The 14387-nt window shown below is 55.6% G+C and overlaps 1 protein-coding gene across 10 annotated transcripts in view; it reads left to right on the top strand.

The window, feature by feature from the left end:
- Positions 1–14387, top strand: part of TRIOBP (TRIO and F-actin binding protein) — a 125772-nt gene that overhangs the window by 58667 nt on the left and 52718 nt on the right. For 7 of the 10 annotated variants that reach the window (XM_060164458.1, XM_060164461.1, XM_060164462.1 and 4 more), the window contains 7 exons: positions 209–356; positions 2429–2531; positions 3100–3259; positions 3338–3451; positions 4431–4517; positions 5278–5441; positions 7225–7935. In XM_060164458.1, the coding sequence (XP_060020441.1) occupies positions 209–356; positions 2429–2531; positions 3100–3259; positions 3338–3451; positions 4431–4517; positions 5278–5439 (774 nt within the window). In that variant the 3' untranslated portion in view covers positions 5440–5441; positions 7225–7935. Of the gene's footprint in view, positions 1–208; positions 357–2428; positions 2532–3099; positions 3260–3337; positions 3452–4430; positions 4518–5277; positions 5442–7224; positions 7936–11024; positions 12804–14387 lie in introns of those variants that run through there. The other 3 variants (XR_009543238.1, XR_009543239.1, XM_060164460.1) reach the window with 3 other exon arrangements.

The following is a 14387-nucleotide window of genomic DNA, read 5'->3' as shown; positions in this document are numbered from 1 at the left end:
GGGTTCGAAGCAGGAGAATGACAGGGTGAGGTTTGCGGATGGCGGGGAGCAGGGGCAGATACAGGCCGATGATGCCAGGGTCTTGGGGGAGGTGGTGAAGCCTGGACCAGGGCAGGCCTGCCCCTGAGACCTCTTGTCACAGGCTGGGAAAGGGCCACCAGCCAGACAATGGGGGCAGCCCCGTGACCGCCTGGCCTCCCACCCGCAGGAGGCGTGCGAGCGCAGCCTGGCGGAGATGGAGTCTTCGCACCAGCAGGTGATGGAGGAGCTGCAGCGGCACCACGAGCGGGAGCTGCAGCGGCTGCAGCAGGAGAAGGAGTGGCTCCTGGCCGAGGAGACGGCGGCCACAGCCTCAGGTGAGGTCCCTGGGCAGGAGCGGCACAGGGGGGCCCAGCCCCATGAACCTCCAAGCAGAGGCTCCTCCTGACCGGATTCGGGAGGCCTGTAAATAGGAGGTGAGGGCCTGATGCCAAACCTGGGGTGAGGGGTCAGGAGCCCCTAGATCTGGCCTCTAACCCTGCCTGCGAAGAGGAAACCGAGGCAATAAAAGACCCCGACTCACAGACCATGGGTTGTGACTCCTCTCCCTCAGGGGCCTGCGGCCACTGGGAAGCCCCCCTCAAGCCACACACATGCCCTGAGCTGCAACTCCACGTCCAGGCCCATGCCGTGTGCTGGGGAGAGACCGCTCAGCCATAGACCCTGCTCTCATGGCAGTGCCATCTCACTGGACATGTGGTCTGGACCCTGGGGAGAGCAGGGAAAGGTGTGAGGATTTACCAAGCCCGTTACCCACGTGAGCAACCTTAGTCCTTGCAGTGCCCGAGGGAGTGAACCCATTTCACAGATGAGGTAACTGGGGCTCAGCGAAGTTAGCGACTTGTCCCAGATGGCATAGCTTGGAGGTGGCAGAAGCTGACGTTGGAGCTCAGAGCATTCTGACTGCAAAGCCATTCTCTGAACCCTTCCCTCTGCTCTCCCAAGTCAGAAACAGGAATGCCCAAGATGCTGGCCAACTCTCCCTCTCCCCTCTGCTCTCCCAAGTCAGAAACAGGAATGCCCAAGATGCTGGCCAACTCTCCCTCTCCCCTCTGCTCTCCCAAGTCAGAAACAGGAAGGCCCAAGATGCTGGCCAGCTCTCCCTCTCCGTACACCTGCTGTGTGTGCCTGGCATCCTAGACACTTTCATAAGGTTTGCAGAATAATGGAAATGATGAAAGAGGCCACATGATCTGGAACTTAACCACCTGCCAGTGCTTCAAGCACTCAAGCCCAGGGCCCCTCATCCCAAACCCTGGGGTCAGTGCGTTTTGCATTTTAGAAAGATAACCTGGTATGTATATTAAATATCCTCTCCCAGCAGGGTCTGGGCTTCACCCTGAAATCTAGCACTAAGGTTTTGGCAAATTTTGGAAATTTCTCAAAGTCACTTTCTCAAAGTCTCAAAGTCACTTAAGTGGGATAGTCATGATCACAAACAGCCTTGTGTCCGTTCAGGTTGGGGGTCGCCACCAAAAGAGTCCAGTGTTCAGAGCTTTGGGATTTTGGAATTCTGGATAAGACTATGAATGAGGGCTTGTTTTTTTTGTTTTTTGTTTTTTGCGGTACGCGGGCCTCTAACTGTTGTGGCCTCTCCCGCTGCGGAGCACAGGCTCTGGACGCGCAGGCTCAGCAGCCATGGCTCACGGGCCCAGCTGCTCCGCGGCATGTGGGATCTTCCCGGACCAGGGCACGAACCCGTGTCCCCTGCATCGGCAGGCGGACTCTCAACCACTGCGCCACGAGGGAAGCCCAGGGCTTGTTTAATCTTCACAACAACCCCGTTTGAGCGTGGAAAGAGACTCAGTCCTTGGGGTCTCACAGCCTGAAAATAAACCAGCGGGGGCCAGTGTCTGAGTACTGACTCTGTGCCATGCATTGTTCTGCTTGCTCTACACATGTCTCCCAACAACCCACGAGAGAAGGTGCTGTTGTCATCCCTGTTCTCCAGATAAGGAATCCAAGGCACAGAGGGGTTAAGTCCCCTGCACAAAGTCACACAGATTTGTACCGACCGCAGAGCCTGCATTCTTGACCACTAAGCTGGGCCAGGCAGATGGACCTTGTTAAAGAACCTTCCAGGCTCTGCAGGGAGGACTGTGTGGGGTCTTGCCAAGAAATCACTAACAACAAGAGGTACCAGTGGTCAGACATTGAGGTGTCTCCCCAGCAGGGTCCATCAGACAGGCACTGTCATCCTCCCTTGATAGATAGGCTCAGAGAGGTTGAGCACCTTACCCAAAGCCGCTCAGTCCATGACACAGCCCGGCCCAGTGCTCTTTCATTACCACTCTCTGCTCCTGTCTCCATATGGAGTCCCGGAGGAAGTGGGGCTTGTTGCCGCTGACCCCTCCCCAATCTCCCTTCCACCTCTCTGCCCTGCTTCCAGCCATCGAAGCCATGAAGAAGGCCTACCAGGAGGAGCTGAGCCGGGAGCTGAGCAAGACACAGAGTCTCCCACAGGGCCCGGATGGCCTCCAGAAACAGCACCAGTAAGATGGCAATTGGGCCCTGCGGTCTGGGGACAGGGGCTCCCTCTGAGCCAGGAGCCCAGCTGTCCACCCTGATGATTATGCGTGGGGGAACCTGTGCTAAGACCCCTGGCAGAGGGCATGTCAGTTTGCCCCCAGCTGAGACGCCTGCTCCGGTCGCATGGCACCGGGAACAGAAGCAGTGGGACCTCAGCCAGACCCGCACGCCAGTGCACACGGCAGTTCTCAGGCCCCTTCTTGTCTAGCCAGTCTCAGTCTCCACCCTTCTCTTCGCCTCTTTAGTGTCTCCCTAGAGCTGGGCTACAGTATCAGCCAGCAGGTGCCCCTCTGCCGTGGAACGTTGGGGCTATGGAGGCTTTAGAGATGGGCTTCTCGGACCCATCCCCTCATAGAAGAGGCGCCTGCAGCCCAGAGAGGCTGTCACCAGTTCACAGCCCCAGAGCTGGCTGAAGGCAAAACTAGGGCGGGAACCAGGAGCCCTAAGCGGCTTTGAGTCTATGTGACCTGACCCAGCCTGGCAGAGGGCGAGAGAGCCTGGGCCATCCTTCCCCTCCTCTGCCCTGGGCAGGTCAGATCTGGAGGCACTGAAGCGGGAGCTGCAGGTGCTGTCAGAGCAGTACTCGCAGAAGTGCCTGGAGATTGGGGCCCTGACGCGGCAGGCGGAGGAGCGTGAGCACACGCTGCGGCGCTGCCAGCAGGAGGGCCAGGAGCTGCTGCGCCACAACCAGGTGGGCCTGGCCCCGCTGGGGTGGGGGTGGGGCGTGGGCATCCCGGCGCCCCTGCACTGACCATCCCACCCCTCCCAGGAGCTGCACGCCCGCCTGTCCGAGGAGATCGACCGGCTGCGCAGCTTCATCGCCTCACAGGGCACCGGCAACGGCTGCGGGCGCAGCAGCGAGCGGAGCTCCTGTGAGCTGGAGGTGCGTCCACCCCTTGTGCCAGGCCGCCCAGCTGGTTCTTGGGGCCTGGGTGTGGGGAGTGTATCCAGACAGGTTGGGTCTGCCCTGTAGCCGGGAGAGGACGGGGCAGGTAGGAAGGATGCCTGCTGTGCACCCAGCACTAGTGGGTGACTGGGTGAAAGCCCTCCCGTGGTAGGTCCTGCCACCCACCTGCTGTGTGACCATGACAAGTCACCTCACCTTTCTGAGCCTCAGTGGCTCATCTATAAAATGGAGCTAGCACCTCCCTTACTGGGAGAAGCCGGGGTGATCCCAGGGCCACCCTAGCCTTTTGTTGTATTTAACACAAATTTATATACAGCTTTACTCTGTGGCTGGCGCTTCTGTAAGCCCTTATATCTGCTAATTCATTGAAGCTTCCTAACAGTCCTATGAGAAAGATGCCATTACTGTTCCCGTTTTATAGGTGAGGAAACTGAGACACAGGGAGGTCAAGTACCTTGCCCAAGGCCACATGGCTAGTCAGTATGGGAGCTGGGATTTGAACCAGGCAACCTGGCTCCAGAGTCTAAGCTTTTAAGCCTCCTTCGTCCTGGCTGAACCTGTCTCCTCCTTGGTCAGGTCAGGGTAGCAGTACCTGCTCATCAGGGTTTGGGGAGGTCTTAACGAGGAAGCCCAGCCCACTCTGGTTCACACTAGGGCCACACTATGGCTTCTTTTCGTGCTCTTTGCCCTGAAGTGGAACGCCTGGCGCTGTGTTGAGGCCATAGCAGAGGCGATCATAAGCTACCCACTCACATTGTATGGACAGGGTGAGAGAGCAAGGAGAAATCAGAGAGGACTTCCTGGAGGAGTCTGCTCCTGGGGACACGGGTCTTGGTGCAGGTTGGGAGCTGCATTCTAGGGGCCTGAGGCAGAGAGAAGCCATGCTTCAGCGGTGCGGTGAGCCAGGGTAGCCCTGGCCTCTGGCCCTGCATCAGCCTGGCACCTGTGACCCCAGGTGCTGCTGCGAGTGAAGGAGAATGAGCTGCAGTACCTGAAGAAGGAGGTACAGTGCCTCCGGGATGAGCTCCAGATGATGCAGAAGGTGAGTCCCAGCCGGCCAAGGCAGGGCGTCAGCGGGGTGGGGAGCCCTTGGATCTAGCTGTGTCCCATCTTGTGAGCACCTGCTCTGTGTTGGCCACTCCTGGCCTCATCAGGCTCTCCCCGTGCCTCCCCCACGTAGGTGTCACTATTCCCATTTACAGACAAAGAAACTGAGGCTAAGAAAGGTAAGAGACTTGCTCACGGCCACATTTGCTTTTATTTAGTCAGAAAATATTTATTGAGCACCCACTATGTGCCCAGCACTGTGCTGGGTGCTGGGTGACAGCCGTGGGCAAGACCAAAACCCCTGCACGTGTGCAGCGTGCGTTGCAGTGAGGGATAAGCCGTGTTGCTGGGAGTTGGGGGACCAGGATTCGGGGCCCAGTCTGGCCCACCCTCGGTGCCATGTCCCTTTGTCTTTGACACCCGCTGCATGTTGGTGGCTCTGAAGTGTGTGTGAGCCAAACTCATGGAAGGGGCCCAAGCACTGGGCCAGGCTGACCTGGTTCTCCTCCCAGCCACTCACTGCTGTTTGGTCTCGGACAAAAGCTTCACCTCCCTGGGCCTCAGCTGTCATCTTGAATGGGATGAAAATGACGCCGAAACCTGTGTCACTGGGTGGAGCCGGGGGCCATCTAGGGGGGCCACCTGGAGGGAGGAGGCCATGGGGGCAGTGGAGGGGCCTGGCTGCTTTGTGCCGGAAGGTGGGCAGGGCCAGGAAGGAGGGCTTTGTGCCCTCACAACCCCTCCCCGTCCCCCAGGACAGGCGCTTCACCTCGGGAAAGTACCAGGACGTGTACGTGGAGCTGAACCACATTAAGACGCGGTCGGAGCGGGAGATCGAGCAGCTGAAAGAGCACCTGCGCCTCGCCATGGCCGCGCTGCAGGAGAAGGAGGCTGTGCGCAACAGCCTGGCCGAGTAGAGGTGGGCGCCCCGGGCTGGGCGGGGCTGAGGCCACGCGGGGCCTGGAGGTGTGAGCTGAGGCTCACCCGCACCTGACTGCCCCTGCCGTGGGGGCCAGGGCACCTCCCTCTCCTAGCCTCCGTATCCACACCTGCCTCCCCCTGCCATGGGGGCCAGGGCACCTCCCTCTCCTAGCCTCCGTATCCGCACCTGACTCCCCCTTCTGTGGGGGCCAGGGCACCTCCCTCTCCTAGCCTCCGTATCCGCACCTGACTCTCCCTGCTGTGGGGGCCAGGGCACCTCCCTCTCCTAGCCTCCGTATCCGCACCTGACTCCCCCTTCCGTGGGGGCCAGGGCACCTCCCTCTCCTAGCCTCCGTATCCGCACCTGACTCCCCCTGCCTTGGGGGCCAGGGCACCTCCCTCTCCTAGCCTCCGTATCCACACCTGACTCCCCCTGCCATGGGGGCCAGGGCACCTCCCTCTCCTAGCCTCCGTATCCACACTTGACTCCCCCTGCCATGGGGGCCAGGGTACCTCCCTCTCCTAGCCTCCGTATCCCTTTCTGCAAATGGGGACAGTGACACTAGCGACTCGGGGTTGTCCTGGGGACCTGTCAGACTCCGCCAGAGGCTGCTCTGTAAACTTGAGCATGTGTCTTCAGAGGTGGGCCAGTGAGTTCAGGGTCTGATTTTCGCCCTGTCCCCGCCATGTGACAGCGGGTGCTTCTTAACACAGAGCCACAGCCACAGCCTGAGCAGTCCACACCCCTCCTCAGGGCTGGCAGTGCCCTAACTGATCTGCCTGGGCTTGGGTGGCAAATCCGGCGTGGCCACCCCCCATTAGACCCAGCAGCACAGCATGCATCACTGGTCACCCACAGCGTTCCTTCCTCCGTGCTTCACACCCCGGACATCACTGGAGGCCGTGCTCTGTCCTACTTCTGCTCACGGTCATCCCCGACTTGGCAGGGTGTGAAACATTTTCATGATGCCTTTTCCTACTGCCCTGTCTACCTGGAGCTTCCTCTTTCTAACACATCCTTGGGGACTTCCTAAGGCACTCCGGAGAGGCCACCCTGTGGGCCAGGCTTGGGGAGAAGCCCAGAGGAGAGGATCTGGCCCAGCCTTTGGGGCCAAGAGGCATTGGAAGGACCTGCCAGCCACCCTTGCCTGGCCTAAGCCAGACTCCCACACTCTTTTTTTTAATTGAAATGCAGTTGACTTACAATGTTGTGTCAGTTTCTGGTGTACAGCAAAGTGCTGCAGTTATATACAGAAATACATACATACATTCTTTTTCATTATATTTTATTACAAGATATTGAATATAGTTCCCTGTGCTATACAGTAGGACCTTGTTATTTGTCTGTTTTATATATAGCAGTGTGTATCTGCTGACCCCAAACTCCTAATTTATCCCTCCCCCCACCCCTGCTTTCCACTTTGGTAACCATAAGTTTGTTTTCTGTTTCTCTGTTTCTGTTTTGTAAATAAGTTCATTTGTATCATTTTTTTTAAAGATTCCATGTATAAATGACATCATAAGATATTCGTCTCTCTCTGTCTGACTTACTCCACTTAGTATGGTAATCCCTAGGTCCATCCATGTTGCTGCAAATGGCATTATTTCATTCTTTTTTATGGCTGAGTAATATTCCACTGTATACGTATACTTTATCCATTCATCTGTCAGTGGATACTTAGGTTGTTTCTGTGTCTTGGCAATTGTAAATAGTGCTGCTATGAACACTGGGGTGTGTGTATCTTTTCTAATTAGTAGACTCCTCCACTCTTGTCTTCTAGGTCCTCGTGGTCCAGCCCTGCTGCAGACCCCCAGCCCAAGGGGACCAATCTCCCTCCTTCCCTGCTGGATGGACGTCAGAAGCCAAGCTTTCTCCCCACCCTCTGTGGGCCGCACATGCACTCACACCCACTATACACACACACACACACACACACGCACACACGTCCACACACATACACATACACACGCACACTCTCTGCGTATCTGAGCGCGCCCCTAGCACTGGGTCTTACCTTGCACCTTCTTCAGGATTTTATATGTGAAGAGATTTTTATATAGATTTTTTTTCCTTTTTTTTTTTTCCCCAAACACTTTATACTTTTTAAAAAGCAATTCCTGGTGGCGTGTGCCTCTAACACTGGCTCCCCCTGTGTCTCTAGACGCCTGCTTGGGCTTCTGGGCCCACAGCCTGGCCCGGGGTCTAGCGGAGGCCCAGCAGCAGCTATGGCAGGGTTGACTCTGCTGGGAGAGGCCGGGAGCCAGCCACCCTCTTTCTACCCTACCTCCCACTAACTACTTCCTGCCCTGGGGGGACCTACTCCCTGGGACTCTGGACAGAGGGACTGATGGACAAAGGGAGCCAGCAGCTGTCCCCATGGCCCCACCCCCTCCTCTGAGGGGTGCTGGGCATGGATCTGCGGGGACCACCCCGTGCAGGCAGGCGTTTCTCTCCTGCTCTGTGAGCCTTAACTTAATAAAATGTTCCGGCAGCTCTGGTGTCCTGGGTGGCTGGGCAGGGAGGGTAATGGAGGTTGGGGTTTCTTAAAGTGGCTTCACCACCCGCCCCCGCCAGCGCTCCACCCTTCCTGAAGGGGCAGCATGTGGGCTTCTGAGGGTGGGGTTGAGAATCTGGTTCCCCCACCAGGCTTTGCAGCTGCGTGTGGGGTTTGCAGACCAGCAGGAACAGCAGTGACACCAGGGAGCTTTTTAGAAACACCAAGTCCAGGCCCCGCCCTGACCTACTGAGTCAGGATCTGCACTTTAACAAGGCCCCTCAGTCTGAGAAGCCTGGTAGTGGGCGCTGGGCCCAGCCTTGGAGGGAGGACTGGAGCTGAGGCTTTGCCGGTGATTGACCTTGGGCAAGCCACGCCCCTCTCTAAGAGCCTTAATCTGCTTCTGCATCAAATGGGTACCTTTCAGCCCCAGTCCTATACTGAGGCTGTGCCCACAGGGCTTGTCCAGCCCTGGCAGGGTTGGGGGCGGGAGCAGTGGACGAGGCCACCCCAGGCCCATCAGGCCAGGAGGCCTCATCCCTGCTGGCTGGCTGTGCTGATTGTGGCTCCACGTGGGGCTGAGAAGAGGCCCCAGGTACTGCCAGTCCAGCCTGGGCTGTCCGATTTGCAGGGCTGTGGCGAAGGTGATGAAGATGAGGGGACAACTTAAGCCAGCCCCATGCGATTCCCATCAACCCTCGGGCACCTCCTCTGGGCTGGGCACTGGGTGTATAGAGTTGAACAAGAACTGGCCCTACCCTGCACCGAGGCCACAAAAACAGGTCACATTGGGTTGGGTCCCGGAAGGCTGTGGGAACCCAGAGGAGACCCCCAACCCAGCCCTCAGGTCATAGAGGGTTTTTGGAGGTGGCTTTGGAATATGACTTTTCTAGATGGAAAAATCAGGAAGGGCATTCCAGTTCCAAGGGAACAGCATGATCAGACGCCCTGTGAACTTCCTGGTACGTTCAGGGAATGACCCGCAGGGGAGTAAGCTTGTGGGCTGTGGGGGAAATGTGCCCCATTCCCTTGCCAGTGATGGGTTTAGGAATGAACATGGGATGCGTTGCAGTTCCAGCCAATGAGATGCCAGGGAAAGTCTTGGTTGGGGTGGAGGGCTGGAGGGGGTCATCTGGAAAGGTCTGCCTTGCTCTTAAAAAGGAGCACAAGGAGGGAACCCCTTGGCGGTCCAGTGGTGAGGACTCTATGTTCTTACTGCCGAGGGCCTGGGCGCAATCCCCGGAGGGGGAAATAAGTTCCCACAAGCCGCACGGTGCGGCCAAAAGGGGGGTGGGGCACAAGGAAGGGAGGCCTCTTTCTCCCAGCCTTTGGACACTATTGGATGAAGTCCCCACATTGCCACCATCTTGCCTCATCTATATGCTAAAAATGGCTGAGCAGAAAGAAAGAAGAACCAGGACCCCGAGCCATCAAATCACCCAGGCTTGGCACTGCCCTGCCTCAGGACTTCTGTCTCATAAGGAGCACCCCATGGGCAGCCCCAGTGTCCAGCCGGTTGAGTCCAGCGCCCTGCCCATCCTCACCACGCTCTGTTGTCTCCCACCAGCACCCCCAGGCCTCCCTCGAGTCCATCCTCTGTCTTCATGACTCCCTCAGCCCAACTCGGGCTGCCTGTGTAGCACCTGGGCTATGGGAACATCCTCCTCACCGGCTCCCTCCCACGCCACCCTCTCAGGCAGGGCTTCCTGGACAAACCCAAAACTCTGGCCAACCTATGAACAGGTGCCCCACCTGAACCACTTAAAGACAATGAGAGATCACTTCCACCCCACCCCACTAAAAAATAGCTCAGATTAACAGGACTAATGATACCAAGTGTCTGAGGATATGAAAAACTGGAATTCTCACGAACTGCTGGTGGGAGTGTTCTTGGTACTAGCACAGTGAGGAACTGTTGGCTTTTTTTTTTTTTTTTGGCCGCACTGCACACTATGCGAGATCTTAGAAGTCCCAGCAGTTTCTTATAAAGTTAAATACGCACCTACCCTGTGACCTAGGATTTCCACTCCTGCGTATACACCCAAGAGAAATGAGTGCTTAGGTTTATAAAATGACTAGTACAAAGATATTCATATCAGCCTTACTCATAGTAACCCAAATCTGAAAACAATACACGTCTATCAAGAGTAGAATGAATAAACAAATGGTGGCATATTCATCCATTAGAATACTATACTGCAATAAAAAAAGAATTATTAGGACTTCCCTGGCGGTTCAGTGTTTAAGACTCCGAGCTCCCACTGCAGGGGACACGAGTTCGATCCCTGGTTGGGGAACTAAGATCCTGCATGCTGCGCGGCACGGGCAAAATTAAAAAAAAATTACTGCTACATGCAACAGCATGATGAGTCTTCTAGACATAATGTTAAGTGAAAGAAGCCAGCCACGAAAAGTCCATTTACAGGAAGTTCAAGAACAAGCAAAACTGTCGCTATGGTGACAGTCATCTGGGCTCTGGGTAGGGTGGGGCACATTGACTAGTGGGAACTTTCTGGAGTGCCAGAAATGTAGCATATCTTGACCTGGGTAGTGGTCACATGTAAAAATTTGCCACTTTGCACACTTAATGATTTGTGCATTTGACTGTGTGATTCACATCTAATTAAAAAAAAAAAATCCAGTGTTCCAGCAGGTGCCCAGGTGAGGCTCCTGGGGAAAACCCCAATAACCTGTCACACAGGGAATCTGGCCGAAACTACAAGGTTTGGCTGCTAGGTCTGGCCTCCTCAGACAACCAAGTATGTGCTACGGAAAGAGCACAGGGTGGGGTATCAGACAACCCCATAGGGGTTCAAACCCCAACTGCTGCCTCCAGCTGGCTACATGAATCTCACAGAATCACATCCCTCTCTGGGCTTTATTTTCCCATCTCTTAAATGGGAATGATAATGTCTACCACAGAGGGTTATTCAGGTATTAAATTACCAACTGGTTCAATGATCTATTACTGTGTAATCAACTACCGTAAACTTAATGGCTTAGAAAAACAGTTTTTTTATTATCACTCCTGGTCCTGTGGATGGACTGGGCTCAACTGGACCATTCTCTTGGTATCTGTTTTGCAGTTGCAGTCAATGGTGGCTGGGCTGGACGTCCAAGACGGCTTCTTCATTCGTATATCTGGTGCCTCAGCTGGGGTGAAGGTGGCAGCTGGGGGGCCCCAGGACAGATCTCTCCCTTTCTCCACGTGTCCACTTCACGTGACTAGCTTGGGCTTCCTCACAGCATGGCAGTTTCAGGGCAGTCTGTAGTCCGACTTCTTACATGGCAGTTCACTTCCCTTAGAGAGTTTCAAGTGATGCTGGTGGAATCTACAAGCCTCTTATGACTCAGGCTTGGAAGTGCTGTGGCACTTGTTCCGATCAAATTAATCAAAAACAAGTCACTGGACTTCCCTGGTGGCGTAGTGGTTAAGAATCCGCCTGCCAATGCAGGGGACACAGATTCGAGCCCTGGTCCGGGAAGATCCCACATGCCGTGGAGCAACTAAGCCCATGCGCCACAACGACTGAGCCTGCGCTCTAGAGCTCACGAGCCACAACTACTGAGCCCACGTGCTGCAACTACTGAAGCCCGCGCGCCTAGAGCCCATGCTCCACAATGAGAGGCCACCGTGATGAGAAGCCCACACACTGCAACAAAGAGTAGCCCCCGCTGGATGCAACCAGAGAAAACCTACGCGCGGCAACGAAGACCAAATGCAGCCCAAAATAAATAAATAATAATAATAAAAAAAGCAAGTCACAGGGCCGGCCCATAGTCAAGGGGAGGGGACAACCCCTGATCATGGATGCTGGGGGGTGATTCACTGGGAGCTAGCTTTCTTCTCTGCGCTCTGGCTTCTCCACCTAACTCTCCACCTCCTCCTTCTCAGTCTCCCGAGAATTCTCTTCTTCTGTCCAGCCCTCTAATGTTGGGGTTCCCCAGGGTCTGTCCTCAGCTCTCCTGTCTTCTCCTTCTACGTGTTTTCCTGTGACAAGCTTGATCTCTGTCTTTGATCTCTTGTCCTTGGCTTTTGTCTGTCCGCAACCCAAGCCTTTCTTGGGAACTCCAGACCTGGGCAGCCTCAGTCTCAAGGCTGCTATCAAGGCCCTGTCTTCCCTCCAACTTGTTCCGCTTCAGTTACTTACAAGAGGCCACAATCAGCACAGAGGATGCAGCAAACCCAGCCTGGGAGGTCAGGGGAGGCTTCTTGGAGGAGGGGGCCCTGGAGCTGAGGAGGAACTAGCTAGACTAAGAGGGTGGAGAGAGTATTCCAGGTCAAATGAACATCACATTCAAAGGCACTAGATGGGAAAGGAAAGCCCATTCGGGGACAGAGCAGCTGGGTTTGGCTGGAGTTTGGAGTGCGTACAGGGATCCAAAATGAGGCCAGAGGAACAGGCCAGAGCTAGAATAGAATTCAGTCTGCAAGGAGGGTGGGGACCCTGCATCCAAGCTCTAGCTTCATTCTTCTTTTTTTAAAAATATTTATTTATTTATTTGGTTGCACTGGGTCTTAGTTGCAGCTTGTGGGCTCCTCAGTTGCGGCTCAAGGGCTCCTTAGTTGCCGCTCACCAGCTCCTTAGTTGTGGCGTGGGAATTCTTAGTTGTGGCATGCGTGTGGGATCTAGTTCCCTGACCAGGGATCAAACCTAGGCCCCCTGCATTGGGAGCTCAGAGTCTTAACCACTGCACCGCCAGGGAAGTCCCTCTAGCTTCATTCTTAACCCAGTGGGGAGCCATTGGGGAGTTTTAGGTGGGCGGTGCCCTGGCTCAGGACGGAGGTCTGGGCAAAGACGGGGCTGTGGGCATCATCAGCAGGGGGGGTTGGTGAAGGCTCTGAGTTGGTCTCAGGGTGGCAAGTAGCAGGGTGGGGGCGGGGGGGTGGAGAGGTGGAGAGGACCCTAAGGAAGAGCAGTAAGTAGGTTCCCAGCAACCGGAGGGAGCGGATGCTTTGAGAAGGGAGTGGCCGACTGGGGCTGGGAGAAAAGGCCCACCAAGGGCCCACTGAATTTCGTCAGGCCACAGAGGGTGGGGAGCCATGAGGGGGACAGAGGCTGTGAGGGGAGGACAGAGAAGTTTTGTCACTTCCTTGTCACCTTTACTCTTTACACCTTGTCAGACTTTACTCTAAGGCCTAGAGCTTCAGTCACCCCAGGCCCACCCCATCCAGGGGCTCTGGGACCATCTCACCCTCAGCTCCAGGGACCTGCAGCTCCTCTGGGAAGGGGGGGGCAATGTCACCTCAGAAGGCACTAATGATGCAGACCCTCCCCTCCCCGTCCCATGATGCCTGAGAGAGGCAGGATGAGGAAGGAGTAAGGGCTGAGGTCAGTGGCGGGGGGTAAGGGGACCAAGACAGCCCTCCATCCGTATCCTAGCTCCTAGCTCTGCAAACTTGGGCAAGTTATACAAATTTTCTGTGCCTCAGTTTCCTCATCTGTAAAATGGGGATAGTAGTTCATACCCCGCAGGAGTGTTGTGAAGCGCAAAAATGAGCCAATACATATAAAATGCTGAGAAGAGTGCCTGGGACAGAGTAAAATGCAATGAAAATGTTAGTGCTCATTGTGGTGTTGTTATTGTTATGGGGTGGTGATGAGGATTAAGTGAAATGATGGAAGTAAAATGCATGGCCTGGGGCCCAGAATACAGTAAGTATTTCAAAAACAGGAGCTATTATTTTATTATTATTAGTCAGAAGTCGGCTGGCTGTCCCTGCCCCCTGCCATTCCCAGGAGATCTGGTTACACTTGGTCCAAACCCCGACTCCATGTTCTGTGAGAATCCAGGCCTCTTCCTCCCATTTTGGCAGATTCCCACTTGTCACTTTTCAGGGCGTCCTGAGACTTCCCGTCTCTCGGGGTGGGATGTGTTGCCAGGTACAAAGCCAGACGCCTTCAGGGGCTCTATGATAAATCCTCTGGAAGAGTGTCTTATTAGCAAGCTCTCACCAACTTGCCCCTGCGCCGTCTCGGCCCCAGCAGGTGGGGGAAGCTGGCAGTCTGGGAGGAGCCCAGTGTGGCCGTGGGGTACTGCCCTCTCCTCCTGGCCACCCCTTTTCCACCCTTGGATGCTACTGCCTATCTTTGTCCCCAAGCCCATGCCTCATTCTGCATCTTTCCCAGTCCCCAGCCTCTGATTTTTCCCCTCCCATCCAATCTGCACACCACCAGTGTGGGTTTTCTAAAACAGGGTTTTCCCTTTGTGAAACCCTGCTCTGAGCCCCTGCTGCCCTAGGATCAAGTATTGGCACATGAGCCCCTGCCCCTTCAGGATCCCTGGGCTCTGGGTTTCCACTCCACGAAGGCACCTGCAGCTCCTAAGGGTGCCCAGCCAGGCACTCATCTGTCCTCACCCCTCTCCTCCACATTCACCTGCCCACTCCCCGCCCCTCCTCTGGGAGACCCAGTAGAGTCAGGACTCAGATCAGTCATCACCTGCCA

This window comes from Lagenorhynchus albirostris, chromosome 11, assembly GCF_949774975.1.
Source record: "Lagenorhynchus albirostris chromosome 11, mLagAlb1.1, whole genome shotgun sequence".
Classification (NCBI taxonomy): domain Eukaryota; kingdom Metazoa; phylum Chordata; class Mammalia; order Artiodactyla; family Delphinidae; genus Lagenorhynchus; species Lagenorhynchus albirostris.
Note: the sequence above shows the minus strand (reverse complement) of the source record. Positions and strands in the feature narration are given on the sequence as shown.